Below are 27,967 nucleotides of genomic sequence, written 5' to 3'. Positions count from 1 at the left end.
ATCTCGATAATCTTGATGCTTCTCGACGAGAACGCGCTCGAAGAATCACGACGCTTTTACCCACTCTCCCTCTGCCTCGCGATTTCGAACGTTTATCGCAGACTCAGGAAAAAGAGCAAACACAACGCGTACATCCGCGTGACAGTGGCGTCCGAGCCCGCGCAATTCCTTAGCTGAGGGCTCTCGCGGTTCTTGAAGACGTTCTTGTCTTTGATGAACGGCGCCCGCGGATCCGCCGTGGTGGACGACGTCGCGTATTTATTGTAAACGACCCTCGCCGTGCTCTTCTGCATCGCTGGTGTGCTCATCTGGTGGAAAATGTGGTTGATCGTCGTCACTTGAGCAAATTTCGATTTCCCTTTGCTCTTCTTCCAGTTTGCCGACGTAGTCCGTGTGGGCGGCGTTGCTTGTTCGATCACTGAAAAGAGAATTCCCACGAACTGTTTACCAAAAGCACGCGAGAGAATCGCGTCGCTTCCGATTACGGCGACGGAGGATCCCCGTATAAAAGACTTCAACGTTATAATCTTAGATTCCGCGAAGATGGATGCTGCTGAGAGAAAATTGCTTATTCGATGGTTGGAGGGTAGCAAAGGCGCACGTTGACGCGATAAATAAAGAATCGCGGATATATCGAAGTGTCAGCTGGGGTGGAAATTTTATGGAATCGAAATGGAAGGGGGAGGGGTTGTCGTGCGTCGAAAGACGACGCTTTCTCGGCTATACAGTAGGTCGACTTACCGTGCACCCTAATGGTAGCTTCGGCCTTCCCCATGCTTGAGGTCGCTGAACACGTGTACTCTCCTAAATCCGTTTTCTCCAGCCGCCTTATCTTCAACTCGATCGTTGTCTTCCATTCTTCGTCCGGGTGTCCCCGCTCGTTCAGCTCGTATCTACCACTGCGATGACACATCGCTTAGATTTAGTATCCGGAATATATATGGAATCGATTTCGTTTCGTTACTGCGAGAACATAGTGCGCGGTCCATGATAATCGCGAGTAAAAACGGCCGTAGACTTTGCTACCGTCTATCGGTGTATTCTTTGACGAGCGTTTTGCAATGGATCAAACAACTCGAAGCAATCGTGAGATCGTTTCTTCTATTTACGTATATATACGTACCCATTCATGATAACTTGTCCCTTCCTCTTCCACAAGTTGAACGTCTTTGGGTAAGCCTCGATCAAGCACGTCAGCGATACGTCCGTATTTAAGGGAGAACTCAGTATTTCGTTGGAAACCTTCGCGCTGGGTGGAACTACAATTTTCGACGGTTGATACATTTTTCATTTAAGCTTGAGGATTAAAGTTTCAGAAGAATGTTAATGGACAGACAGAGTTGTCAATAAACGATAGCGATCCGATATCTACCGAACCAAGGGAATCTCGTTCAAGTTTCATGGTTTTGTTGAAGTATTAATGGACCGTCCGAAACTACTCACAGTTTACCCTTAGATAGACTCTCTTGCTGACTGCCGGCGGCACTTCGTTCCTGGCTATGCAAAGATAAGCTCCCATTTGCCTCCTGTCTACCCTGGTTAATTCCAGTTTCTCGCCGGACTGGCTGTCCACTATAAAATCGTGCATCGTATGAATACCTCGTTGAAAGCTCTCGTATACATATCGCTGGCCCTGCGCCAGCGTTCCCGTGTATACCAAATTACACGCGAAATACGTTCTTTGCGTTAAAACAACAAGCCCTCCGCTACAACCCTAAATCTCATTTTCGCCAATCGTTTACGCGACTCATGAATAACTATCGGGACCGATTGAAGGAACAACTATCGTAAAACGAGCAATCGTTCGTCCATAGACCGCTAACAACTACGAATTTAATGATCACTCATCTATTGGGGATTCTGAGAATCTTCGAAAAACAGTTTATAAATGTGGTGCACTTGCACCGATTAGAGTATTAGTTGTAGGTATGGTTTAGTTATGCGCACTGACGCTTTCGAAATCAGTGGAACGCAACGAATTACATTATCACCGGCTGAACGCACGACATAAATCATCGCACCGTTTCGCGATTCCGATAAAACGTGTCACGCGCCTAATGAGATCCATCGAAAATGGGAGATGAATTGTTTGCGTTGACAGCTCACGGGCTGCCAGTCGACGGATACTTTCGTTGCAACGCCGACTGTGCTTTAAAATATTACGTATCGATTTATCAATACCGGCTGAGGATTCGTTCCATTAATATTTCGCCCGATTAACTGATTTGCCGCTCGTTCAACCGAAAAAATGCATTCACCGTGGAACAGCGAGTCGCAGGATTTTCATCGGCAGCCACCTCGAGAAACTGAAACGCGGAAATCGGCCAAGCAGCATGATACTCGGTGAATCGCGATGTGATTGCGCGTGGCCGAAAGATATTGAAAGTCATCTCGGACAAACTAATCCCTATTCGATGGGACGTGTTCCGGCGTAATTGCTTTCGATCGGCAGCATCACGTAGGTCTACGAATTTACGACGTCTTCATGTTCCGCTAAGCGGATTCGTGATGGTGAATCGTCCCGCGCAGACACCTTGGATAATTAGTTCTCGAAACTACCGAAACCACGGTGAATCTTCCCTCGAAATTTTGATTACTATTCGAGTAAGGATACAACAAGAACGGTTTTAGCCAAGCTATAAGTATTCTACTTGCGTTCATTCTCGAAGCCCATCCCTCGTCTCGCGAAGACGTTTTGAGAAAATTGTTTCCGGAGCTTTCGGCGACGGGGAAAAAATATTAGAGAAGGGTATAGGTGGTGAAGCGTATGTATGAAAGGACAAGGGACACTCGAGGAGCGATATTTGAGGAGGGCTTGGGCGACGTTCCGAGGAGGGACGAATTAATAAAAGGAGAGAGAATCGAAGGTTATTTGTCACCGACCACGACGGACGCGAGAGTTCTCGAGGCGAGATAAAAGCGTAATATCTTACCTGATATCAGCGGATCGTGAAGACCTCTCATAAGTATGAAACCACTTTTCTCGCGTCGCCAGAGCACACGAGGTGGCGGCCTTCCAGAGGCGTTGCACGAGAGAGTGGCATTCTCACCCTCCAAAACGGAAACCTCACCCTTCGAAGTGCCATAGCTGAGTATATCTGGCGGAACTGAAAGAAGATCGTCCGATCCGTGTCGCGGCGGACGTCGATTATTAGAACGATTCAATGGCGGGCTATGCACGACTTTGCCGCGTAAGAAAGTCAAGCACAAATTGAAGCGGAGTGCCGACTCGAAATTCGTTTCGCGTCCTCGCCAGAACTTTCAAATTCAATTTCAAGTTGAAGTTTCGAAACACGCGCTTACAGCGCCGCGGCACGCGTATTTACACAGAACGCGTCTAGGAATTTCCGGGGTGGCGCGTCCTGAAATTACGGACGCCATAAAGATCGGGTATGATTTAGCGGGCGGCTCTAGAGCTGGCATGGAAATTATCCAGCCTGACTCGGCTGTCCCTACATCTGACTGGGATGAAATCAGGTTAAAATACCCTCGGCGAGGAAAATTAAATACCATCCACCCTCGTGCCGCTGAGAAGGAACATTTTCACGATGAAATCTCGTTTCTTTTGAAGTAGCACCGAGGCTATTTCAATTACACGCGTTCAACTTGGACAAATATTCTCCGCGCAGGGCCGAAATAGAGTGCAAGGGGGAGGCTGAGGTTGGGCTTTGGTACATTGAAAAAAAATGAGGGAAGAATGGAAGGAAACGGAACCTTTCCTATGTTTGCCCACAAAGGAATTTCATTCCATTCGGGCCGATCGCTCTTTCGAGTTGAATGCCCAGGCAGGCATACGCGCACTCTCGATGAATTCTCTTTCTCCCCTGGTGTCCACGCATGCACACGATACACAGGGATCGCGGGTACGCGCGTGCACCTACACTGGGGCCACATAGAAGCAGGGTAATATACGCGCGTATGTAATACAGAGGCAGTGGCTGTAGGCGGGAGGCAGAAGGGGTAGAGGGTGGAACGAATAGAAGGCAAGCGAGCAACGTTACGTTACGGTCTGCCCGGGCTGGGCCCATTCAAACGTATTCTATCGTCGGCGAGGCGCGCATATTTTCCATCCCTTCTCGAGGCAGGCTAATCGAAACCGGTGCGTGCGTGCGTGACGTCTCTACGACCGACCGCAAACACCGAACGCAACCTAGCCCGTAGGAATGTGGTCTGACGCGCAATTAGGCATACCTAGGACATCCACGCATCCCAGCTGGCTCAACATGGGGTTCGTGTTCACTTGGCACATGTAACAGCCTCGGTCAGCTTCCCGAAGCTGGCGAATATGCAGTCGCAAAGTGGCCTCCTCCTCCTCCCTCGACAGGCTCTGATTCTTTACTTTCGCGTTCTCCAGCGTGACGAAGAACCGGTCCGAGTGGGTCACTGTTCGTTGATCCATCGCCAATATCGCCCAATCCTCCATCCGGAGCCATGCCACCTGAGACACCGAACAAAAGCCCGGGGTTTTTATGAAAATCGAACGCTCCCCGAAGCCCATTTCCCTCACCCCCGACCATTTATACTCGCCGCTTCCATGCTCTCTCTTATCTTCTACCGACTCTCCGCTACTTTTCGCCCCCTCCCAGGTTACCTTCGTGCAAACCCACTATTTATTTACTCAGCGTGACCTAATGCTGTTAATATGTACCTCGCGCGCTTCCCTACATAGTGTTGCGTAACCTGTCTAGGTGTCTACGCTACGCGCCCTGACACTCCACTCCTGTGCAAGTGCAAACGCAACAAAAACGAGTAGAACCCCCATTACAACCTCGTGGAAGCGTTTGGAAGGTCATTTCGAAGATAATGAATCTGTGTTGACGCAAACTTGCGTCGGAACGATGTAATCGTGGAAGTCGGGCGACGCAACTTTGCGTTTTTAATACGTCTTTTGTTTCCACGCATTATACGCTTCTCTCTCTAGCATTATTAAAGTATACAGTGCATAAAGTAGGTTAAAAGGCTATAAATCCCCAGAAACAGGCATTTAAATTATTTAAAGACCTCGTCTGCAATGTGTCAATGTAGATTCATGTACACTGTACGCGACTTTTGTTTCAATCGTAAAAATGTGACTTTCGAGTGTCACTCGTTCGCGTCTCCTGAAAGGTAGCAAAATTGCAAATATGGTAAAGAACATTTCAATTCCTTTTGACACGAGAATTCACGGCGTGTCGAAGAAATACACAGTCGCACAGGTATGGTGTTAAACTGGATTCTCATAGAAAATATTTGTATTCGATATACTCTGCCTGAAAGGTGATCGTGTATGGGGAGAGCTGGTACCTCTCGAGGCCCGTGTCGAGATAAAGAGAAGATGACACCTTCTATCAGGAATCTAGAGGATGGGGGTGGCGATCGGAGCGTAGAATAGAGGACAGCCTCAGTCGATATTGTGTCGCGTGTACCACCTTTGTGTCTTGTCGTGTGTTTATGTAGACCGAAGTACCTACGTGTGCGAGCGGGCCACCACCATCGGTAATTGCTCTCAGTCAAGCCTGATCCCGTGCGAGAATAGCACCGCAGGAATTGACCTGACGAAAGGTTCAATTTAACGTCGTGTACCGCGTCCCTTTGCCTCGTCACCCATTCCCGCATCTCCTACGTGTTATCTATAACGCTGCACTTGGTAATTAATCCGAAGCGACTGTCGCGTACATCCCGTATGTCCACCTGTAAGCCCGTATGCGATGGGTCGTACTATACCGCACGATCTTGATCGTGTCTTGATACCTGTTTCAAGATCGAGACTATGGGATTCTCGGAAACGAGTTCTCATGTTCAGCGTCGAAGAAAATCTACGAAAGTTGGGATCCCTCTTTCGTTCTTTCGTTCTTTCGTATCGCAACGAGATCAGGATTCTGGGAGGAAAATCCGGTTTTAAACCGGTCCACGTAGGCAAGTGAGGAACCGCGGATCGATCCATTCGCGGAGTTCGCGTTAATTGCGAACCTAATTAGGTTACCTAGGACGCTTTCGTGGAGTTCTTTTTCGGAGATAGTCGCCTTAAATGGCAGAAAGTCTGTTAGAAGATAATCCATGGACGAGAATAAGACACCTCTGTGCTTTTGACCGGTTCAGGCGAGAAGGAGATAAGTGGCGTTGGATGGAAAAAAAAGGGGGGTTCGGTCGGGTTTGAATTCTTCTGTCCTCGGAGGGCAATCGATAATGCCTTAAGTACTTTGTCACGGAGGGAACAACAGTTTGTCCCGTGCAGGACGAGAGCGGAAACTATTACGTCGCCTGCAGGGTCGTTATCTTGACGACAAAGATAACGATTCGTTCGATCGTATTCCAGGATAATGTTCGGCCATCCCGCTGGAACGAACTCCTTATCGGATGAAAAGTTGCTCGATCTCAATCGGATACCCGCGATTCCTCTATTTTGCATAATTTTCGGCTCCCTACGATAATCTAGAATCTGAGCGTGTTCTCAACGGGGTTGTCCTATGAAAGCTCTCTCCTCGACGCTTTCCGACAGGGAACTCAGGGAATTAGGAAGTCCAGAGGGAAACGCGGGCTCGTCCGAAATTTCGCCGACACTCTGCCACGTCCGTTTCTGCGAAAAGCTTTTCCCTCGCTGCAAGCATTCCCCAGCAGCCGCGGCTGTTACACGGGCTGCTTGCGAGCTCGCATATCGCATCGAGGGTGGTGCACCTTTCCTTTCTTACGGGTGGAAACGAACCGCGAGATTTCTGGACAAAATCCGGAAACAGGTTCGACGGCTGACACACATTATTCGGGGAGTTACGAAATTCCCTGGTGGATACGGTACCCCTCCAGTGTAATATTTCGAGAGATCCTGGGCCACGAATCTACGTTAGCGCTAAGAGATTGCTCCCCATACCCTTTCCCTGGCCCAGCCTCCATCCCTCTTCCTCTTCCGTTCCATTGTAATCATGGAAACAATCATTCTTCGCTCTCCTTCCATCCCATGCTTCTTCGCTCTAACCTCGACGATCTCGCTTCGTCCCCGTCTGTCTCTTGCCCCCCTCCCTCCTCTCCCAAAACTTGATCTCCCTTCCCCCCGTGTTCCCCCTTTATCTATATCCGTCCATCTTTCTCGTTCTCTTTTCGCTTCCATCGTGGATTTCAGGCTAAAATCCCGGTCTTCGTTACTCCAGCAGGGTACCGTGCGCCGCGGTCGGTAGTAGTGGTAGCGGCGGTGGCGGTGGTAATGGTGTGGCACCGGTGTTGGTGGTGGTAGTGGCGAGCTACCCTTTCGCTCGCCTCCGCAGCAATCACCGATTTGTCTGAATAAGCCCCGGGCAAGTATATGCTCATGCTTACCCCAGGGAAACACCACTCCGGCCAACTCGCACCCGTCGACTCTTCTCCCGCCCTCGCCCACCCTTTCTCCTCCTCCATCTCCATCGCCCCCTCCCTTCGATCCCCGCGCTGGTCCACCCCCACGGCGCTCTCTCAACATCAGCCCGCTGTACTCTCTATTCTGATTCCCACACCCTCGATCAGCCTGGCAGCGACTCCATACCCGAAAATACTCCGGTTCATCGATGCTTGATGGGATGCTCGATGGGATGCTCGAGGGAGGGGGCGAGACGGAGTTGCCAAAGTCGTGCCGTCGACGACGAGACTCCGGCGTTAATCAGCAGCGGAACTGCCTCGATGGTAAGGTATAAGTGAATCCATACGAAAGGGTCGGATAAACGAGAGGCGGCCGATCGCCGTTGACGTGACGGAAAGATAACGCGATCCGAGCAAATCGAGCGCGACTTCTAGTGTTCTACCGAACTCGCAATTAATCAGAGAAACTGATCGACGATGGAAAATGTTTCGCATTTTGTTCCGTCGAAACGACTGGGATCGCTCCTACCGACTATTCCACTTTCTCAGCTTTCGGGACACATGTTCCTTCGCCTCCTCCCACGTGAAGCTATTCTACGGTGAAAGGGTTAAATCGATCGGGATCGAAAATCTGATGGGTACAAGGGGAACGGAACGACGCGACAAAGACGAATCTACTCCGACCTGGAACTCTTCCCCGGGGACAGAGTTATGGAAGGGAAAGTTTCATGTTATCCGTGAATGAAGCGGAACCAAGTTGGTCGTCCTTATGTTCCTTTCATGGCATAAAAGCTCAATTCGTGTAAAAGGACGACGAGTCGACGGACGGCGATTAAACTTCTGGTAGAATCGTCTTCCGAGCAACTCCATACACCGAGTTGCAGGATTCCTCTCGCGGTTTTTCGTACAGCAATTCATTATATTACCTTCACGAATCTCGCGTCGATCTCGAAAAGATTGATCGTTATCCGTTTGTGATGGTGCGTCATTAACGTCTCCTTATCTCGAACCCCGGGGTTTTATTCGAGTAAGCCGGGAGATGCCGCTTTACATGCCAGCTTATTTTCGATACACCTTTCGCAAGGTGACGCTTTCAGGAATACCTTATGATCGAGCGAGCGTCGTTTCCTGAAGCTTCTCCGAAACTCCAGTCATTAGCTGGAAAGATGAATTTCCACGAGGACGACGCAAATCGCTCCCCGCGTGACGGACTTCCTGCTAGTCATCTATCTTTTATGACTGTCGTTGTGCATCTCTTGTTGCTCGTCTCTCCACTCTCGTTTTGGAACGATGAAAGTCGTTTCCTTTGAGAAAGTTTATCAATCGCCTTGGAAAAATCAAACAAACAAGACATTACGTCTGAATTCGAGCGTGATCACCTATTAGCGATTCCCAAAGGCTTGTGTATCTAAGAACTCATTCGTACGTTTCGTGCTGGACGCTGCAGAATATTTGCCTGCTGGCGCAAAGAAAAGCATCGAGTCTTAATGATTTCGCAAGACGAGAAACTCTGTCCAAACATGTCCGATGGAGTTTCAGAAGCCATAAATATTCTACTTCCGCCAAACGCTCTTTCCAGCACGGAGTATCTGCCGAAGAAGCGCTTTGAAGTTGTACTCTGCAACGAACCGTTCGGCAATGATGTGCCAGCGGCTGCGTTAGACGATCAGTATCCTCGCGACAGAGTCTCGATCTTCAGAGGGATCGTACCTCTTTATTTTTTATTCAACCAACCTCTCAAGATGCTGAAATAAAGAGAGAGAAATAAAAGGAGAAAGGAGGAAAGATTTGGCGTTGAGCCTCGCCGATTTGCCTGGTTCTACTTGCTCGAGAAGGTGCCGCGTATACTAAAAGCTCCCTTCTGGATTCGTCGAGACTCCCTTTTCTTCTAGACGAACCGAGGCTTTAGAAAGATCGGCCAGGGGGACGAGTACAACAGCGATAAGAAAACACTGGAAGAACTAGCAAAGTAAATAGGCGAAGTAGCTGAATGTCTAGAACTCTCGAGGCTTTCTCGACTCTAGCCGTTTCTTTCCAGCAATTTTTACGTGCGCTGCGAAACAGAAATATGAAATTTCTCTCTCGGCCAGAACGCTTCCTCCGCTTTCTCCTTTGTCCACTCGTCGAGAAAACAGGCAAATTAAAAAGGAGTACAAATTGCATCACTCTCGACAATAAATGCGTCGATTTCATTTGTCCACCGTCTTGAATCGATTCAGATCGTTTAACAGGTTGATTTTCTGCGCTCCGAGTTTTTCCTCCCTTGACTGGAACTGCTTGGAAAATTTTCCCAGAATTTTCTGAAGCGTAGCCCACGGCGAATTTCTGTTATGTATTCATGAACGGTTAACGGCGATTTTGGAGAAGGAAGCTGTGCGCCGAGAGGTAGAGCAGAAAGGAAAGAGTTTCGGGGAAAATAGAGACGCTTTAAATTCGCGCATGTTAGCACAACAATGGATCAAAGGAATCTCATGCGACGCGAGACGCGTTAGGAAGGAGAAGGCGCGATGCCTGGTAAAGTTTTGATCGACGAGAATGCGTGGCGCGAGCGAACTTGCGAGCGTTTCCACGAATTGAATTTTCGCGGAGCAACTATCTCGCCGAGTTGAGTAGGATGAAGAGATCGTTGCAGAAGATTCCACCTTCGTCCAGCAGGTTCATCCGTTTGCTCCAAGGGAACTGGGACGAGTTCCACGATCAGAAAGCAGCTATGCACCGGAAGGAAAGTTCCCCGGAAGAAACCTCGTGGGCTAATGCGTGCGTGAAAAATGGGATAACGCGTTCGTGTGGAACGAATACATTTCTAGGGAGAGTCGCTCGATAATCGGTCAGCAGAAGAAAAATATTCAGGATTTGAAGAAGTTCAGAAGAATCAAACATAACTAGTCGTATTAAATCGCCTTGATTCTCTTCATACTTGGCTCTCTTTTCTCATCCAACATCAACATATGTATTGTCTTGTTTCGCGTATTTTGCAGAAATAAAGCCACTGCGTACACAGAGTTCGAGCAAAACGAAACAATTGACAAAACTTATCTAATTATTCCGTCTCGCGCCGCTGACGGTGTAGACGAATTTGATACGCAAACAAAGGGTGGTCAGCAGGTCCACGGAATGGAAGTTAAACAAAAGAATTCTGAACCTATAAAAAAGTTACGCAAGGTTTAATAAAAGCAAGCTTAGCCGCGGCATCGCTGGCCTCGTTTGCCATAGAGGTGTTTTCTCTCGAAGCGAATGCACCCATCGATCTGCAATCCCATTTATACAGTCGCCAATATCGCGAGGCTGTGAATGAAGTTTTTTTATCGAGACGCGTGCCGACTGGACCGCGTATTTCTCATTTAGAAGTGCGATGTTGATGGTTAAAGACGAAAGACGAGCGTAGGGGTAAATAAGTCAGATCGGGGATGGAATCGGTGTTATTTCGCATCGGCATCGTGACCGTAGCCGCGAAACGGGTTAAGGGCCAAATAGCACAGGGTCGTTTCGTCGAAGAGCTACGCGGCTGCTGTTCCAGGAGGGTAGTTTCGCAGAATGGATTCGCGTGAATACAAATCTGCGGTTATCGAATATTATTCAGCTGCGCGTGTGGAAGACGCGTCGGTGTGCGAGCCGCGTATTCAAGCCACAGACACGGTTAAATGCGTTCCGTGAAAAACAGTATAGAATAACAGCTTCGCGAAATAACCTGTCCGCCGCTATAAATGCATTTCAACGCGTTTGGTCGCGCGTCAAAATTATAAGCTACCGAGGGGAAAAATTCGCTCGTGGCACGGCTTTAATATCTAATTAGAGGATTGTTTGCACGCTCATCGTGAACAGAATTAGGCGGGGTGGATCGTAAAGGGGTTAGTTCAGGACCAAGTTCGATATCCTGCGAATACAAATATTTGGCCACGCCACTAGCAGACATTTGCGTAAGGCCACTCGACGCGAATTACGTTAGCGAAGTTATCACGGAAATCGATCTGGTGTTTTCAAGTCAGCCTGCCCCCGGTGTTTTCCGTTATTTTTCATTTCGTCGATGTAAACGGTTGAAACTTTGAGGCCGATTAATAGCCTGGGGTGCCTGCGAGCCAGCGAGCAACGGTGTCTTATTTTCCGTTTGCTAGACGACTGCCTCGAGGCGACCAGCGGAATCGGAATTTATCAATCAGGAATTTGTAAGCGAAATACTCGGTTTCCCTACTCTGCCCGCGGTCATTTTTTTCTCCCCTCTACCCGATGATTCGCGCCATGCATGTATTTTACGTCATAAATCCGCTTAATATTCTCACGTTGCTTCCCATTCGAAGAGGTCGTTATTAAATTCTATCCTTGTAGCGTCGTTTTAACCATTTCCACTGGTTTTTTGTCGGTAAACTTCGCGCCGCGCCAGGGGTAAATAAACTTTGGAAATTTTCTCGAGGGTTTTGCGTTGTTACCACGCAAAAAGCGGAAACCACCGGCCGCCGCTGTCGAAGTGCCGGAAACTTTGCTTCAGCGCTTTTTTTCCAACGGGCTCTGGCTCCCCAAGCACAAGAATCCAAATATTCCTTAGGAAAGGCAGCAGTGTACCGTTCGAGCAAGAAAAGCGAAGAGAAGCGGAAAGGATGAGTCGCAACAGTCAATATCAGGGTAATCCTTGGTGCGAGAAGATCGATGGGACACAAAGGGCAGGTTAATTCGTTCGCAATCGAGAAGGATGAGTCAGTAAATAGATACACGGTCGAATTTTGTTGGCCATGCAAAGAGTTAATCACTCGTGGCGGGATAGCGTTTAATTTCATCTCGTTAGCTAGCACAGGGCTTAATGAATTGTGTTCCTGTCGAGAAGTTCCGAGAAGCTTTCCCGTGTCCGACGACTCCTCGACGAACGGACAAAGTTTCAGTTTATTTCCACCTGGTGAATGAATACGATGGCCCTTTGGACGGGGAATTGTTGGAAAGTTACTCGAGACGAAAGAACAGGGAAAAGGAAGGGCGAAGCTTGGAGCAGAGGCTCAGAGAGGGGTAAGAAAAAGACGCGAGACACTGACGTCTGCCACAAACATCCACGTGACTCATTTATTTCCGAGAGATTACCGAAATCTCGGATCCCGTTATCGGCCCGTGACCCGTGAACTCCTGAACCTGCGAGCCCGTAAACCCGTTTACACGTAGATTCGTACGCCGGCTAATTAACGTTCCACCGCCGCCTCGACCCACCCTTCATTCCCGCGGTACATTTAAATCCCTTACCTTGTAGTTTCCTAGTTTCCGGATCGTGCACGGTAGAATGGCTTCTTTTCCGATGGCTGCGGTCACATTACCGATCGGGGCCGTAAAGCTCGGAAAATCTGCAAAAACGTGGAGTTTCGGTGAGTGCGAGTTGATCGGTGAATGCTCGCGAATAGTCGAGAGCTTTTCATGAACACGCCCCAAAGAGCGGGCCATAACAAACGGAGGAGCCCCGGTTTCTTTGGTTGTTCACGAGACCGTGGTTGATTTCGTGATCGGTAGCCCGGGGTAGCTCGACGAGCTCGCGATTACTGCTGAAAACTCCGCTATCGAATATCGAGCGCGCGTCGTCCCGGCTTGGACGTTAGAGATCAGGCTCCGTTTGAATTTAAATCGGAGGTATTTACCATCGGGATCGCAGATTTATGAACGTGGCATGGGAAAATCGTGAGGGAGCAGCAACATGTGCGGAGCGGCCGCGTATTTTGCGTGTAGCCTGAAAAATATTTCACATCGCTTACAGCGGGTGCAGATTCGATAGCCATGATTCGTTGCCCTCGTTAAAGCGTACGTGACGGCGCAATGACAGCGATTAACAGCTTGTTGCTGCTGCGTATATTATCGAAGGATCGCAAGTGAAGCATAGTTTCAATTTCCTCTCGGCAGATGCACTGTCATTGGCTAATAGCCAAGGACGTCGCGAGCGACGCGCATTATGCTAAGCCGATCCCTTGGGACATCCTGACAGAGGATCCTTTTCGTAAATAGTCCTCGGATAGATATCAATGGCAGCGGGAGGAGGAGAAGGGAGAAGACAGGTTCGAAAGAAACTGAAACGGAGGAAGGAAAGGAACTTTTCTACGGGCGAAAGGAAAAAAAGAGATCGGAGAAAACAGTTTTACCAACTGACTTGATATACAATAACGAGGGCTTAGTCAAGGCAATTGTACGAATTCGAAAGTGTCTGCGTAGTTTCGCGCGCAGCTTCGTTTCAGGAAAGTTTCGCGCGAAGCGACCCGAAAAAGTTTGAATATTCCTGGAGAGAAAAGGCGAGGAAAAAGGTAATCTTCGACATGGTCTCGTGAAGCAAGAACGATCGGTTAGATGAAGCGAACGGCCGAGTGAAAATGAAGTCGGCCCTATCGAGCGATGGCCACATGGCGCGCCATGATATCGGGCATCTACCGAGTCATAGTTTGGGAGTAACGTCAGCGGGGAACAGTGGACGATGTGACGCGGCATTGCATCGAAACGATGCATCGCGGCCGTCCCGTGCACCGTGTGCATCGAACGGAAAAACGCGGGGCTGCAGCTGTGTCTGCGAATGGCGATACTCGAAGATACCGAGTCGCAACTGCTTATGGAAGCTCGAGAGAACGTCGAGAGTTTCTGGAGGATTTGTTAGTCGACAAGGAGGGAAATCACAGGGAAAAGTGGGGAAGCTGGGGCGGAGGATAGAGCAGAGTTTGGGCCTGGTGGACCAGAGAGAACAGCACCGCCACTATTATGATAAGATATTCACTGACAGAAACAGGAGAGGGAAGGAATTTTCAGCTCGCAGCGTCGTCCTCGCGGCCCTATCTCGGATGCAATATAAAGGAAACGCGGAGGAAAATAGTGGAGGCAGTGCGAAGCTGAGTGCCCATGCCGCGAACGGTGAACATTGAACGACGGGGCGAAGCATGGAGAGGAAAAAGGAGAGGAGAGGAGAGGAGAGAAACCGGGGAACGAGCAGGGACCGTAGGAAACGGAATAGAGCAGAGCGAGGGGAGCTTTCGGATCGTTTCGTTTCCCCCGGCGTCGGAGACGTGGGTGCGCCTACATCCCCGCCGCCGCTTTTATTTTATGGCAAAATTATTCCGAGAGAAAAATAATTCAATCTCCGTCGCTGTACAGGTTACCGTGGCATCTCCTATTTACTCTAGTGCCAAGTAGCCACAACCGAACGATCGACTGCACGCCAACTAGATTTCTTCTCCTCGGATAACAACAATTAGAAGCAGAGAGACACAGGAATTCTATGGGATCGTAGTATACCCTTTCGAACCTCGAACTTTACGATCCCGAGCGTTAAGGAGATGTCGCACGGTAGGTAATATTTTTCCAACCTGCGTTTCGCCAGTACAATCGACTCATTCAAGACGATCAAGAGCTTACGAGCAGCGTCGCCGTGTCGCGTTAGCATAAACTCAGCGGAATGAACCGAGTGCAGAAACGAAGCGGGTCACTCGCTCGATTTTAGATTTAACATACGGGAGCGTGCGCGCTCCTGCATTTTCATATTTTTTGTAGTCCGGGTGTAGCCTTCCGGCCGAGCGGTGTGGGATCGATGCGCGGATATTCGTAAATAAAGGAAGAATGGAAACGAGATATCGAGAGGTCGGATATTCGTTCCGCAATAATATTACTGGCGGTGTGGTGGTGTTCGTCGTAAATTTGGAAATTTTTCCGTGATACTTGGAGCGGGCGCAACGGAGTACGGAAATAGAAGACGAGCCTTCAAGTGGAATGGGAAGGTCCAGGGTCCGGCCAGGTCTGACCAGGCACGGAGCGGGTTTGGGGTGCGTCGCGAGCGACAGGATAAAATATCGTTCGACGTATTTTTCGGAAATCGCAGAGGGAGCGTGAGGCAATCGGCGGAGGTAGTCATATCGCGAGGACGCGACTAAAACGAAAAATGCTTTTATCCGTGGGAGGGGGGGATGTCCTCGCATCGGTAGCGTGAATAAAGAATCGTGGGGCCGCGCAGATGCTCCCGCACGTTCTCTCCTTCGACGCGCACGTTTCATAAAAATACATATCAGGAAGCAGCGATACGTTTCGCAGGCTGTACGTTCGACAAATTACTCTCTTATTTCGCGCCTGGCCGCCACTTCCCTCGAAAGATACACTGTAATCGTTTCCCGGTGGAAAGACAGCCTGAAAAATAGCCGGTAGCTGCGAAACGAAAATATGAGGAACTCTTTCGCATTTTTCTCCCGTACGGAAGGAAACTGCTTTATGCGCGCCGTTTGCGTACATTCCGCCCCGATCGGCCAACTTTCGCCACGGTATCGGCGTGTAGCGAAAATTTCATCGCTTTCAAACGCGAGTTCTTTTACGAGTGCCATCTCGAGTGTCCTCTCTTTCCTGCATACGACTTCGAACTGACTTCGGATTCGAAGAGACGCTCGTGCTCGCCAATCTGTTGCAATGGGGTATCGAGGAGAAATCCTGGCAAAACGTTCGGCCAATATCCCGTTTGCCTTCCTACGATCTATGTCTTGAAAACTGTAGCTCTCTGTGTTCCACGTTAACTTAGCAAGGATAGCTGGGATCGACTATTAACGGCGAAGAGCCATGGCTACTGAGATTTTCCTCAAACGAGAGTTTAACAAAGTTCCGTGTTATTACGATAGAACAGCAAACTTTGGAGATAAGGAGAGTGCACAGAAGGAAGGTTGACTTTAAAGGGAAAGCAAGTTCGCGGGCTTCGAAAGAGCAAACGTTTCTTCGTTCCCTTTTTCGGGGAACACTCAGCACATTTTTAGCCAAACGAATTTGGTTAACTTGAAAAAAAAGTCAAGGGCAGATGCGAAAATTCCGGGGCACGTTCCCGATCCCTTCCTGCACTTCACTGGCCTCGTCTCCCACGTTTCCAGGGATATTTAAGTTTCATCGCGAAACTTCACCGAGATGCTGCATTTATTAAATCCTCCGGCATATTTGACGAGCAAATCTGAGAATTACCGTGTCAGTAGCCTGACAGGGGCCCTCTCTCCTATTAGAGGACAAAACGAAGACTCCCTGCCGGCTGATTCAGTTCATTTATTAAGGGAACGATATTAATATTTGCGGAACGAGACGAAAGTTACGTCGGGAAAGAGGAAGAACGAGAAGTTACGAAAGTACCGACTACGGTTAATGTAGTTTGCTCGAGTAAAAAATTACGAATTACGATCCTGGAAAATCAGTCTGCCGTACACGGACGTTCGTTTTAATTAATCGCGCATGATTTGGGTAAATCGCTTGCATTCCCAATGAGGACTTTTATCGCGCTTTAACTTACGATTCAATCGATTTAATAACATTCGCTGCAATACAATGTAAATCCAGCGTGCTGTCGGATAGATAATATTTGATGCGCGATTAATATTCGCGAAAAGTATGATTCACTGTGTGAAATGGGTCAACAAGGAGCAACGAATTATGGAAGCTACTAACGCAACACCGAGTACGCAAGGTGCAATTATATAATCATTACAATTAATAACTGTGGCATTGGTTTCGCGAAAGGAGGAGCGAGCACCATCTGCAAGCACCGTTTAAAGTCTCGTTCGACTCGGTGCTCAGGCGTTGCGACGCGACGCTTCTACGATGCTTATGAAATTCATTAAAGGCGTAAGGTTCCTCTTGGCATTCGGTAATAAGCAACGCAATCGTTGCGTGATCGGCATTTCGATCTGTCCTAAAAAATCGCGTTGCATTTGTCAAACGGTGCACATAAAATACTTCGGATTGGGGGCCACGATTGAAAAACTGGTGAACAAACAAAGCGTGTATTTGCCAGGGCATTTGCTTTCAACAGACTTTACCGGATTTTGTCAGATTTCGAATTGGTTGGTGTAGCGTTGTGGCAGGATTCGCGCGGATTCGCCAGAAGGTGAAAATGAGTAGGTTGGCACGCGAGTATCACTCGTCCTGGAACGCGTTTTGCCGTGGAAGATTTGTTAGGCGTTGGTGTAACTAGCATGGATAATGCTCGAAAAGTAGGTGGCGGATGGTCTCTTTTTCAAGAACTGAACTCGTTATCGGAGTTAGGTAACCGGGTACATAACTATATACGTGTATACATATACATAGAACCTAGCAAAGTGAAATGGCGGGACAGGGGTGGGAAAACGGGAATGGGAATTTAGCATACGAATGCCCGATTGTGTTTGTGGGCTGGTACGCGCCGGCCTGATTTACATAGTTATTATGATATTATGCAGACGCAAAAAGATTTTTATCGTCGTAGCTGTCTTTGTCGTGAAGCGAAAAAGAAGGTACAACTTGTATGACACGCGTTCTCTTTTTATTCTGCTTTCAACCGTTCTTCGAGGCATCCCCCAAAGACTCGGTGTCGGAGATACACGGCTGGTGAAAAAACTTGAATGAATTGCAAGTGAATTGGAACATAAACCAGCGAATTGTCAATTAAAACGGTAAGGGGTTCGCCTAATTAAGATATCTCTCTGGTCTGCGCGAATCCGGTAATCGGGAGCCTCGGTATTTACTCGTCGACTCGCGTTCCGTTATTTTAGTTTTCCCGACAGATAGTCAGACGCGTTTCGCCCGGAATATACGCGAAAGCAACCGCGACAGAGAGTAAAGAAAATTTCAAAGAACCCGGAAATTAGTTTCACTTTTGATATCGATGTTAATTTCAGATTTCGCGTGTCCCCGGGCCACTCTGTTTGCCTCCGTAAATTTATTTTGCGTACTTTTTGCGCGTTTCGTAGCGGCGGTCGTAATTTCTGCGGTCTAACGTTTCATTTAATTTCTACTTTTCGCGCTGGGAACAGTCGACCGTGGGTTACACGCACCAGTTCACCCGACGCTCTGGACCAAGTGAAATTCGGACGAATTTAAATCATTCGGTGAACATCGATCGCGACCATCGACGCAATATAATGGCCATTATATCGGTTCCGTAGCGCAAGGAACTCTGCTCCGCAGTTTGTAGGAATCGCAGCGGCCGAAAGCAAAGCCGCTTACTAAAATAACTCTCGAGTTCGAGGGAGTGAGGAGCTCACGTCTATTCCAACGAGTTAATTTACAGTTTCGTATCCACGAAATATCTATCGTCATTACCAGTTTTTGTGGCAGTAATACATACGTTTTCAGCGACTCTCAAAACCCATCACGCTGGAGTTTGCCATGAATCGAGGCGAATATTACGGAACAAATAGCACTCGTATTTTGCGAGAGAATCGTGTACGGGTCGCGTTATTCTAACGACGTTACGTTGAAACGATGTCGTTTCTCGCTTTGCGAAATATCGTAAAGCATCGTCCGTATTTTTACGGGGAAACTAATTTCGTTAAAAGAGGCAGAGTCCTCTCGTTGCCACTTCCGACGACCTTTATGTATTATTACTAGACGTCCCGAGAATAGAAATAAAGGAGATATTTTTACGATAACGCTTCCTTTCTAGCAAATGTATAATCGTTCGTTTCGTTACTTTTTTGTTAAACGACTGTTGCCGTTTGTAAAGCAATTTCCGAAACTCCTCTGCAGAGTTGTGTTCCGAGTTTTTGTCGGTGAAAATGTACGGGGCGTAAACGACAAGAGCTTCTTAAACTTTTATATCGGACAGTTTATTCGGGAAAAGTGCTCTTGCTTGGTTGCTGCGGCGTTGCAGTCTTACTTCTGTAAATTTAATTAAAGCTTGTGTATCGAGAGCGTGAACGAATGAACAACGGTTACCAGAATAGCCTTCATTGTTACCATATTTACTGATCCCGTGAATCAAATAGTTCTCGTTTTCCCCGTTATTGATGGCCGATATTCGGGAAGCCTTATCCACACCGTAAGGGAAAAATGCCTCTCGTATCCAGAAGCCACCTGGACCCACAATGAAATCGTTACTTTCGCGCCGCGCAGATCTAGCTGGACAAATTGCCCTTCGATTTCTCCAGTTCCAGAGATATTGGGACGCAAGCACTTTCTGGGCAGGCTCGTCGATAACGTCGACGAAGATGATAATCCAAGAGAGCAGCATCTGGGATGCGTTCGTCGCGAAGATAAAAGCCGCTAAAGTCGTCGGAACAAAACCGACGCTGGACTCTCCCACCGTCCCTGCTAAATATTTGATTAATCCTCAAGGGCCGTTTCCGCGTCGCGGTAAATGGCTGGCCTCACGGTTCCGCGCATTCTCCGCGGACTGAGCGGGACGATACCAAAGAGGATTATCGATGCGGTGCTCCAAGTCGAAGGAAAAGTCTGTCGCCCTTGCCCAGATTCCTGGGACTTTAAATTCTCACGGCTCGAATCCCTGCCGAAACTTTTCTCCGCGACGGAGCACCGTAAATATATAACCTCTCTCCTTTCCCTTCGGTCTCCTCCTCGTCCTCTCTGCTTCTGCCGCTCCGTCGCGCTCAAAGTCGCAAGCTGTTACACCGCGCGGCGCGGCGTGGCGCGGCGTGGCGCGGCGCGGCGTGGCGCGGCGCGGCGCGGCGCGGCACCCAGCTGTCCCTCTCTCCCTCTGAGCGTCGCGGCCAGCCGAAGAGCAGAGAGACAGAGCGAGCTGAAACCTACATTCGACCCCCCCGCGTAGAAACGCCGATGGTGCGGAGCGGAGTCGCAGCCACCTACTATGCCACGATAATTCCATTTCCACGAAGCGGCGCGAATTCGAACTTTAATTAATCGAATTCGCGCCCTGTCCCGGGGACTCGACCCGCCCACTCCGGAAGCGTCACCAAGCAGCTCACCTCGTGGGGGACGGGCTTCGATCTCGGAAATTAGTAAGATCGCACATGCGGAACACGGACTTTCCCTAACTGCGTAACTAAGAGAACACGGATGCACTCTCCTGCAGCAGCAGCAGCTTCCTCCAAGTTTTTTGCTACTTAGATAACTCTGTGCTTCCCTTATTATCTGATTCATTTGCAATCCGGAGGAACTCGAAAGTAGCTTTTCGAAAGCCTTGTTTACCGAATATCCAGTTTACACGTGTAGCGTAACAGAGTTATGGAGTACCATGGGTAAAATTGTCTTGCTCGGAGCGCATAAAGGTGCGACGTTAGACTTATTCTTAAAATATTTTAGGAGAACTTTATACATGCGCCTCAAGCTTCCTCACGTGCGCGTGGAACATAAGGGAAGTGTGCACTCGTGTAACACGTTTGGCGTTCACTATTCTTCTCACGCTCCCCGTTTCCTTAATACGTCGCAGCTAGCGGGTCTCCTTATGCGAAGGGAAAAAAGTTTATTAAAGTCGGCCCGGGGAATTTGCAACTAAATGCTTTCCTTTAGAGAGGCTGGCTGTTGTCCCGACGCGAGCCAGCTTCAGCAGATTGAAATCGGGATTAGCTTCTCCGGAGATCGGAGGCAGGGAAATATTAGCGCGTCCCAACCCGCCAAATCATTTCGAACAGAACGAAAACTGCGGGAGAACGAGAGGGAACCGGCGTCGTTTGGTGCGTTCATGCGAAAATCTAATATCTGTGTATTCCCCACGGTAAATCGCTTCCAAGTTTTCCGGGCTTCCCTTGCCCTTAAAAAAATAACGCTGCTGAGTGGGGTTCTTTTGCAATTTGCAATTAGCGAGCGCAAAGGTGGAGTTAGCAAAAGGAACTTTCTTTCGCCTCTTGATACAAAAGAAACCTAGTACGCGCTCGTTACGTCTCTGACCCGAGAATCTCTCGATCTCGCTGGACCAACAACTTTCAAAACTGTTTCATCAGCGACCGACGTACTGCGCCGAGGAAAATCAGGCAAAACGGGGGAACGTGCGAGCACGGAACACGAAATTGCGTTTAAAAGTTTGACCAAGCGACTCGGGGAGCGAAAGTGCGCGCGTTAAACCGAGCTGCTAGCGGGACGTGAACAGTGTACGCTTGCTTCCGCTTCGCGCGGCATGTTACGCATCTCGCGATTCCGCTCACGCCTCGTTCGTCCTTTAATACGTCTCGACACACGTATGGCCGCAGTGGCGCGTGTCCTTAAGGCGTAAGGTGATTACAAGTGGGTACGTGAGCTTCGGAACTCTGGCTGAAACAATCCTTTCCTTGGAGCGAGCCCCACACGTATCGCGTTTCGCCGCGTATGCTGTACACGCGTGGTCACGTACGTCTGCATTACTCCCTGGTAATTAACGTCAACCTCGACGTCTTCCGACGCGCTTCTACCCGCGATAACGCCTTCCCACTCCTCCCCCGCGTTGGCCTAATCTGCGCGTTCGTGGATGCCTGCGTTATTAGCGTCGCTAGGTATGCGAGGCAGCCCGCGATCTCGATACTTTGATGGTTTGATTGTGAGTTCCGAGCGAGCCGAAATAGCATCGAGCCACTACAATTCGACTATTCGAGTACCTATTCTTCTGCATCTCTATTCACCACCGGCCTGAATGGAGATTAAAGTATCCCCTACTTATCTTGGGATATGTTTCGAGGCACGCGATAGGTTTGAAATTACTTGGAATTATTTCGAATCTCTTTGCTTCTTCGATGATCGAATAAGAGTTAAAATAATTCGAGGTGATCTGGTCTCGTCGCTCGTCGTTCTCCCGCAGTTTTCACGAGGCAAGTATCACAGTGTAAGGAATGCTTTGCTGGGATGAATCATAGAAACTGTATTCAACTGCATCGTGAATCACACAGCTCGAAACCATATGTCGATAATAAATGTCGCCTCGATGAGTCGGCAGAATATTTTTCGAAACAACTTTCCTATTTACGCCAACCGGCGGTGCTGAGCGTGGAACGAGTAACTTTCAAAGTTTGCGCTTTCCAACGATTCATTTATCACGAGTTTATCGGGGATAGGGTTGATCTTCTGAAAACGAGCAATGCGCCTCTTCTATAGGAACAGAACTCGATTTTCGGTGGACACTTCTACCATAGAGGAGCAAAGTTGCGCAGGTCTTCGAGTTGTCTACTTTCCACCTTCTTCTAGAACTTGGAGTCGTTTTCTCGGTAGAACGAGACTTTCCAGGCTTTGGAATAGAGATTGCGTAACAGTGGGGGTCGGTCTTGACCGACAATTCCAAAGTTTCGGTGATTCTCCAGCAGAGAAATTCATTGTCCTCGAGTCGAAGTGGGACGTATCCAAGAATCACAGTGACTGGCCTGTGTCAGGGAAATGAGCGCGTTAGTCACGCGTTGCACGGCAGTCTCGAGGGGTCACTTCGCATTCATAACCAAGCCAGGATAAGATCGGTGGCGAGCTGTCGCGCACGCGCGCGGACCGCTTAAGTGGTAAACTTGTAAGTGGCGAAATAAAGTTAGGGGCTCCCTGATACCGTGTCTGTGACAGTTTAATTAATATCTTTCATCCTCAAAGGAAAAACTTGGTGAAGTAACCGAGTCGGGCCCAAGGAGTTCCGGGAGCTCTGGGAGCAGTGGGAGCACTGGGTTCCCAGCAAGTCCGAGGAGAGTTCGGGGAGCTGGGGCGAGCCGAGTGGAGCCACTTCAACTTCAGGGCATTCGCCCTCGTCTTTCACAATTTCTCTTGCCTCCTCGCTCTTCGCCGCTTCTTACCCCGCGAGATCCTTTCACGAACTTGCCCTGCTTCCTATGATTTTCAATGATTTCACACGTGGCTGGATCGAACGCATCGCACGTCACGGTACCCAGTACAGCTATTACTTGTTGGTTATTTTGAAAAGAGACTCGATCATTACGTCAGCCTTTTACAATCTTTTTGACAGATTGTTTGGGACAGTTCGTCGAACTTTACACATACTCATCGAGTAGTCTTCTCGTTGTAGACAGTTCCTGTCGAGGTATAAATTTCGAGTATGCATATTCCAGAATTAATTTCACGCCAGGAACTTTGATTTATAGTTGTCCATGTCGTATACGAATTTATCCTGTTATTCTTTTCTTTTACAGATAGGTACAATTAATTTTCTATTTGTCCAGCAATTCTAACTTCGTCGATCATCTCAGTCCTCCCCGTTATTTCGTTATCTGTAGTCAGTGGCATAGGTCGGCCAACTTATCGCCTCTCGAAGGACATTATGCCTGTGTACTGGCGCGCAACTCTCGAGTAAGACGGGGTACCCGCTTCCACTCTGACTATGTGCAATCGCTAACCACTGTGGTTGCCCGTTATCTGATCTCGTACCGTTGGCCTGTAACCTCTCCTTAATGAGCAATCAAGCGAACGTCACGTTATATACCTTCCAAGTGGTCGAAAGACAAAGGATGGACCGCGACACGCGGGACACCAATGTCTCTTGCTGTTAGCAATAAGATTCGAAATAAAATTAGGTCGCAGGAGGATTCCTCTCGGAGCTTCGAATACTGAAGACACTTTTGCTAATCAAACTTCTATCTTAAACACAACGCAACGTCATTAAAGCCTGGGGAAACTTTAAATTAAACGTAAGGCGTCTCGCGCGTCGTTGGATGCTGGAAGTTCAAGAGCAAGCGAAATGGGTTGTTGCACGTAATTAAAAATCATCGATGGGACGAACGAGGCATTTCCAATAGAATTACGAGAAAAGTTCTGTTCGTGAGGAGAGCGATCTCTCACGACCTACAATCTGTTGTACGATCATCTCTGATCAAATTGCTGCCACCATATAGCTCGTCGAATCAGACGTGTTTGAATCTAGCAACACTATCGAAATAATTCTTTGCTCTAGAAAGTTAACCACTTCCCGGTACTATATCTTCGAAATTCGTTGAATCGTTGAATTGTATCGATACCCCGAAAAGCCGATCGCCGCGGTCTAGCTGTGAAACGAAGGCAAACACGACACGATGAAATCGAGGTCGGGCAACTCAAACGAGCGCTGTCCACGCGAAGTCGCCGCGATGATTAAACCCTTTGACGCACTTGGTCGAGATCAAGCGGCACTGTCGCCTTTTTCGTTGCCAATAAAAAGGGCGGAGGGGTGGGGGAAGAGTGAAAATAAAGGCAAAGTAGAGGAAAACGCGGCCGGATGGATCAGAGAGGCGTCACGGAAATGACTAGCTTTGTGGTAGTACAGCGTGACCAGTGGGCAGAGTCGGCTTTGGGAATTTACTCGTAGTTACTTATCATCGACGCACACGCGAGCCAGAATCGCGGGATCGCTTTAACGCGCAGTTGTGTTCATTCTTGTCAACCGTACAACTTGTAATTCGCTTCGATCCGCTGAATGCGCCAAAAGATTAATCCTGACAGTTCATTTTGAGGGAAAACGAGTTGAAAAAAATTTTGAACGCTCCCGAGGATGTTCTCGAGCTTAATCAGGTCGACTGGTCCTCGATCGATCCGAGAAAAGAGGATCGGTCCGACTCGGCTCGCAGTTAACGCGTCTAGGTTTCCAGCTCGCGATGTAAAAAAATATCTGACTCGAAGCGTGCCGTGTCTTGCGATATTAACTCGCGAGCTGTCAGATTCGGTTCGCGGTCGACGTGTCGCACGCATTCGAGGGCGGGAAACAATACGTGTCGAGATACCGTGGACGAATATGTTCGCTGAAATGTGAGTACCTGGTAGCGTGCGATTCGTCGCAAAGGCGTTCTGGCGTCCGGCGTCGCTGGTAATTGCAGCCCCGCCGAGATTGGTACTGTAGTCTTCGAGAAGTACGTAGCACAGTAATAGCCGTGCCACCCTCATTCTGGAAGTGAAAGAAAAAGAAACCTGAACAATAATAATGACTCGCTTTCTCTCTTTCCTTTCCACTGCCTCGACCCCTTTCCCTCGACCGATCTCCTTTTTCTGGTTGTTTCTTTCTTCCCCGCGCCGGCCGGCCGCTTTTTATCATCTCCTTCCTTCTCGCCTTTTTCTCAATCGATACATTTGTCAAGCGACGTATAAGCGGCTGCTCGAACTTTGCGCAATTTCACGTAACGTGCACGGCACAAGAGGGGGGAAGGGTCGGAAGACGAGGTCGGGACTTTGCTCGTACATCCTTCGACAACCTCCTCGCGCTGTCCAAGGAAACGCAGGACAATTATCTTTTACACCATCTCGTAAATAACTATCCTGGCCATTTAGGAGCAGAGATTTCAGTCGGCGCGGCGCGGCGAATTTAGCGACGCCCAACCTGCGAGCCTGTAGATGTATAGGTATGTACGTGTATAACGCGGAACAACTGCTCCTTCTTATTTACGACAGGACTAAATGAAAAGTCTCTCCTTCTTTGTCCCATGTGTTTCAACGCGCGTCCACGAAACCCCCACCACCGAATATGTCTTGTTTGCTTCTACTTTAAACGTGCTCGCAGAACCTCCCAAAGGCTCCAACCTTTTTCTTTCCTTCGAGCCGATGTCGGATTATAGGCTCTTTGTCTTATCTCGCCGACGCGACGCGTGATCGATGGTTCCTGCGAGTCGAATCCTTCGGCGAAATGCTGGGGTATTCCCAAAAGGAGAAATAGAGTTCCAAGGTCTCTAACGCGTGCTGGAAAATCGGACGAAGGTATTTAAAAATCCTTGAGAAGGGATCTCTTTTAACGAGAAACGATTCCACGCGTATTCGCGTCATTTACTCGCGACCCTTTAATACCCCACACGCTGGATCCCGATTAGTCAATCCAAGTCCGTTCAGTGGCAGAACGCGACACGAGGAAATCCGCTTTTCACCTCCATCCGAGAGGTTCTTCGGACAGATTCGTAATAGGAGGATCCGGGGCGAGAGAGATTTCACTTTTCGGAGCGAAATTCCATTTCCGACCCTTTTCCGCGTGTTTACCGTGATGAACTGTTTGCCTGCAAACATTGTCTCTTCAGAAAGGAAAAATCGTGCAAACGTTATAACCGATTTAAAAGGCCCGTCGACGAAGCGGCGGCAGTCGGAAGTGTCTTTTACAAGCGCGGAGAATATGAAAAAGAAAGAGCTTAATGGCTCGGCCGGTATTGTACTGGAAATAAGTTGATCTCGATTCAAGGGGGTCAGGCCGCGACTTCCGCGCAGCTTCGTGGGAACGTCCGTCCTCGATGATTTAGTAATCCCGAAAAATTGGAATTTCTCGTTTTGTCCTCGTTACGCTGAAACGGCTTTAAGCGCGGCTTAAATTCCACCGAGCCAAGGAATTTTAACGACTGATACCGTTTCCCGAGAAACCGTCGAACAATCAAGGAAAATGCAAACTCGTAATTTTCGCGAGCTTCCTTGGGATCAAGAATCGCGTCAGTCGTTAATTACAGTATCGAAGGGGAGACCGTATATTGTCGGAAGGAAATGCTCCCCTCTCAATCGATCACCGCGAAATCGATCGTTCGTTATATAATGACCGACTCGAATTGCAAAACGATAATCTCAGGTCTTAGACAATATTCCACAAGTTTCCCCCTTGTTTTCATGGGTATGTATCTTTTCGTGTATCGCGTTATATTTAATTTCCTCCTCTGCTAATTGTCTGTTCTTTCCCAGCCTCTCCGCGGGAATCCTCTTGCGCTTGTCGTTCCTAAGAGCACGCGATTATATGCTTTCAGGGGAGATTTATACGGACGATCGCGCCCGTTATCTAAATCGTTTCGCCTCTCCCTCTTTCATAATCCGAAGAATAATTTTGGGACTCGACAGGAGGAAGAAGCGTATATCATTTGCATACGCGTAGCTATGCAAATACGCGGCTATACTCCGGAGGAATAGATTAATTATCTGGGATGCTCTCTTGAAAGCCAGTATCCGTTTTTGCGAAACACGTTGGCCGCCTTCAGCCTGACGACTACAAACGTTACACCAGGGGATTACGATTGTCCGATTAAACGTAACTCGCCCCTTGGAACGGACGCACTTTCTTCGAATTAACATTCGCCAGACCGTACTTCCATCGAAGACAAACGGCCCCGCTTTGTTTCGATATTGTTGCTATCGTCCTTCACGCGGGACCTACCCCCCCTCTCGAATCGATTAATCTTGTTCGCAGAGAAACGCAGAATTTAGGGTAAATATTTAACCGTGCGAAGTTTCCGTCGGTCGCGGATCCTCGAACAATATTAAAATTCATACGCATCCGAGATCGCGGCATAATGAATCTCCTTCGAGGGATGGATTTATCAAAGTCACCGGCAAAGCCATTAGCTGTGATCGTCTAGGGTGACCGGGGCGGTAAAAACGCGTCATATACGAATATCCATCTCTCGTTATTCCAGCCGGTGTCCCTTTTTGCTCGTTCGGTAAAGAATCGCGTCGTCGTACGCGAGCGTCCCTCGATCTTGAAAAAGTCACGAGCACGGAACAGCCAGATCAATTTTCGTCAATTCCAGGATCCACTGGGACGCGACGTTTCCGTAAATATCGAAAATTGAATTTGCCAGCGAGGATTACCGTTCGTCCGATTTTCAAATTGTCATCGCAAAATCGATCGACACCCGCGCCGCTCTGGGAGCCTGGGAACCCATTCCCGCGTACCCTACGATCCTTATAATTCACTTCGAATTCGGCAGGGAATTCCGTTCGAAAATATCGCGCTGATGTATTGTCCCGACGGAAAATCACCGATAGTAATGGTACATGTTCACGGAACGGCCGTCACGCGAATTGTATTGAATCCTTTGGGAGGATTCTGCCGTGTCGGACAGTCGCGTGGCACAGTAGTGATCTACGATCGCTGGAAATCGATCGACACGCGCAATCTGTGCTTCTGCCTCTGGTTTCGATCGCAACCGCGAGATCGAATCTCGAAAAATTCCCCTGTAATTTGAGCAGCGGTTGCCCTCCCCCAAAGTTCCTATCGTGGACTATTACCTCGTGGAAAAAGTGTAGCATTATACTCGCGAGTGAACGCGCCGCTTCATACGTGTACAGTATTTCCTTTTTTCCCCGTGTCGGCACA

General features: G+C 48.6%; 1 protein-coding gene across 1 annotated transcript; it reads right to left on the bottom strand.

The window, feature by feature from the left end:
* Positions 1-65: 65 nt before the first annotated feature.
* LOC143180291 (lachesin) lies at positions 66-27,967 on the bottom strand. Its single transcript, XM_076379918.1, has 9 exons — positions 27,880-27,967; positions 24,675-24,802; positions 12,523-12,620; positions 4,192-4,438; positions 2,934-3,107; positions 1,444-1,572; positions 1,124-1,259; positions 742-899; positions 66-418 (listed from the first exon to the last, which is right to left on the bottom strand). The coding sequence occupies exons 2-9, from the start codon at positions 24,799-24,801 to the stop codon at positions 93-95; spliced, it is 1,395 nt and encodes a 464-aa protein (XP_076236033.1). The 5' UTR covers position 24,802; positions 27,880-27,967; the 3' UTR covers positions 66-92.

The sequence above is a fragment of the Calliopsis andreniformis genome, chromosome 6 (assembly GCF_051401765.1).
Source record: "Calliopsis andreniformis isolate RMS-2024a chromosome 6, iyCalAndr_principal, whole genome shotgun sequence".
NCBI classification, from domain to species: Eukaryota; Metazoa; Arthropoda; class Insecta; order Hymenoptera; family Andrenidae; genus Calliopsis; species Calliopsis andreniformis.
Note: the sequence above shows the minus strand (reverse complement) of the source record. Positions and strands in the feature narration are given on the sequence as shown.